Source organism: Pundamilia nyererei, unplaced genomic scaffold (assembly GCF_000239375.1).
Source record: "Pundamilia nyererei isolate P.nyererei 1_Seehausen unplaced genomic scaffold, PunNye1.0 scaffold02621, whole genome shotgun sequence".
Classification (NCBI taxonomy): domain Eukaryota; kingdom Metazoa; phylum Chordata; class Actinopteri; order Cichliformes; family Cichlidae; genus Pundamilia; species Pundamilia nyererei.
In genome coordinates, this window is record NW_005190022.1 from 655 (window position 1) to 2,891 (window position 2,237).

General features: G+C 36.5%; 1 protein-coding gene across 1 annotated transcript; it reads left to right on the forward strand.

Annotated features, from left to right (window-relative positions):
* The first annotated feature begins 1,097 nt into the window (after window positions 1-1,097).
* On the forward strand, window positions 1,098-2,036 carry LOC102197389 (putative gustatory receptor clone PTE03). The gene has a single exon (XM_005755716.1). It carries the CDS (start codon window positions 1,098-1,100, stop codon window positions 2,034-2,036), a length of 939 nt encoding a protein of 312 aa, XP_005755773.1.
* The last annotated feature ends 201 nt before the right edge of the window (window positions 2,037-2,237 follow it).

The following is a 2,237-nucleotide window of genomic DNA, read 5'->3' on the forward strand; positions in this document are numbered from 1 at the left end:
GTCAACACACCTGAATCATATGATTAGTTCATTACCAGGCCTCTGTAGAACTTCAAGACATGTTGAGGAGGTAATTTAGCCATTTAAAACAGCTGTGTTGGATCAAGGACACATCTAAAACCTGCAGGACACTTGCCCTTGAGGCTTGGAGTTGGACACCCCTGTCATAAACGAAAGTGAAGAAAAGTCAGGGGCCCAGGCAATAGAAATTACAGAGATGAGAAGGGATAGGAAACAATGCAGAAGACTATGGCCCTTCACAGGAGGCATCACCAGCGAGTCAAGGAAGTTGCTGATGTCAATAAATCCTCTCCATGTCTAGGGACTGGCTTAGAAGACAACACAGAAATTCTTTGTGATCTTATGGCAGAAAAGGCCCTAATTATTGGAGAAATAGAGGCAGGTAGAGCCAGCTCATAGTTTCATGGTGTTAGATGAGATACCTTGGGCAAGACTGGGACAGGAAAAGAGACATCTGTGCCTAATTTGACTTAGAAGTACTCTCAACATGCACCAGCAAAAGGTGGCTGAGAACAGCAGAGCTAAAATCTTGGGACTTCAAATTCCAGGTTGCCAAGATATGCAGCATAAGATGCTGGTCATGAAAGTCAATCTAAGCTCATTGAAGCTTGAACGTGCATATATAAGTGTTCGCATTTGAAACAATTCTCTACTTTACATATTTGGCAACCCCCTCCTTTACCCCTTTAGGGTAAAGCATGCCAAAATTATTAATGAGGTATACTTCAAAGATTTTTTCTGAATAAAAGTAAAATTTTACATATCTACTTCTATGTAAGGACTTCATGCAAAATGCTCCAACAGCTAGCCTCATGGGGCATCTTTGGCATATATAAAGAACAAAATCATCATCATTGGTAATTACAGCACTCTAAGGGTGAAGTTAGGGTGATGCAAGGCTTCAGGAAAAAACAACAACACAGGTACAACTAACTTTGTGTTTCATAATCAAATTGAAATTGCTTGTTAATTTATGATAATTTCTTTTAATTGGAGAAATTTGATACAGATTTTGACAAGCAGGAGGAACATATTGTTTTCCATAGGAAAGGAAACAGTTTAAAGATTGTATAATTATGTATACTAATTCATCTACAAGTAGCCTTCTAACACTGCAAACACTGGGCTTATCTAGCACAGATATCTATCCAGCATTTGTATTTGGAACACTTACCTATTTAATTATTATGTTTTCCAATTTGTTGGTGTTAACAGTCATCGCTATGAATAAAAAACTACACAAGCCCATGTTTATCCTGTTGTTCAACTTGCCCATTAGTGACATAGTGGGTGCAACGGCTTTTTTTCCTCATCTCATTTTTAGCATTGTGGCAGAGAACAGACTTATTTCCCACCATGCATGTATTTTTCAGGCTTTTCTGATTCATGTTTATGGTACAGGAAATTTGCTCATCTTGAGTGCCATGGCATATGACAGATATATTGCTATATGTTTTCCACTGAGGTATACAACCATTATGAATTCACATAATTTAATGAAAATTATTGTTATAACATGGTTCATAAATTTGTCAATGATGTTTACATTGTTTATTCTGCTTGTACGTTTCAAAACATGCAGAACAAACATTGTAGATTTTTACTGTAACAATCAGTCATTAGTAAAATTAATCTGTGACGACACCAGTGTGAACAACTACTATGGATTAGCAACTATATTCCTGCTTATGGGAGGCCCATTGGCACTAATTTTGTACACATATGCACAGATCTTGCGTACATGTGTCATTACTAATCATACAGATGCCCGGCAAAAAGCCATTCAGACATGTGCTACACATTTAATTGTTTTCTTAAGCTTACAAATCAACACTGTCTTTGCATTGATTTCTCACCGCATCGACAGCTCATCCCCTGTTCTGAGAAGAGCATTTGGTGTGTCTGTTCTAATTTTTCCCCCTTTCTTTGATCCTATTATATACGGACTGAAAACTAAAGAACTAAAGCAATGCATAGTAATGTTTCTAAAACGAAATGTGGGTTTAACAATGTAGCCACTTTTCCGATTGAATGTGCTGTTTACATATGTCTTTTTTATCCTACAGAGTAGGTTAACTTCTGTTTCAGTTGATAAACTGATTAAATCTTGATTGCTTTTTATCAAATTATTTAATTACAATCTAACTGACATAACTGACATAATCTTTTCTTGATCTCCTCTGTGTTGTAGTTTTTGTTTTCTTTTTTTGTAAATC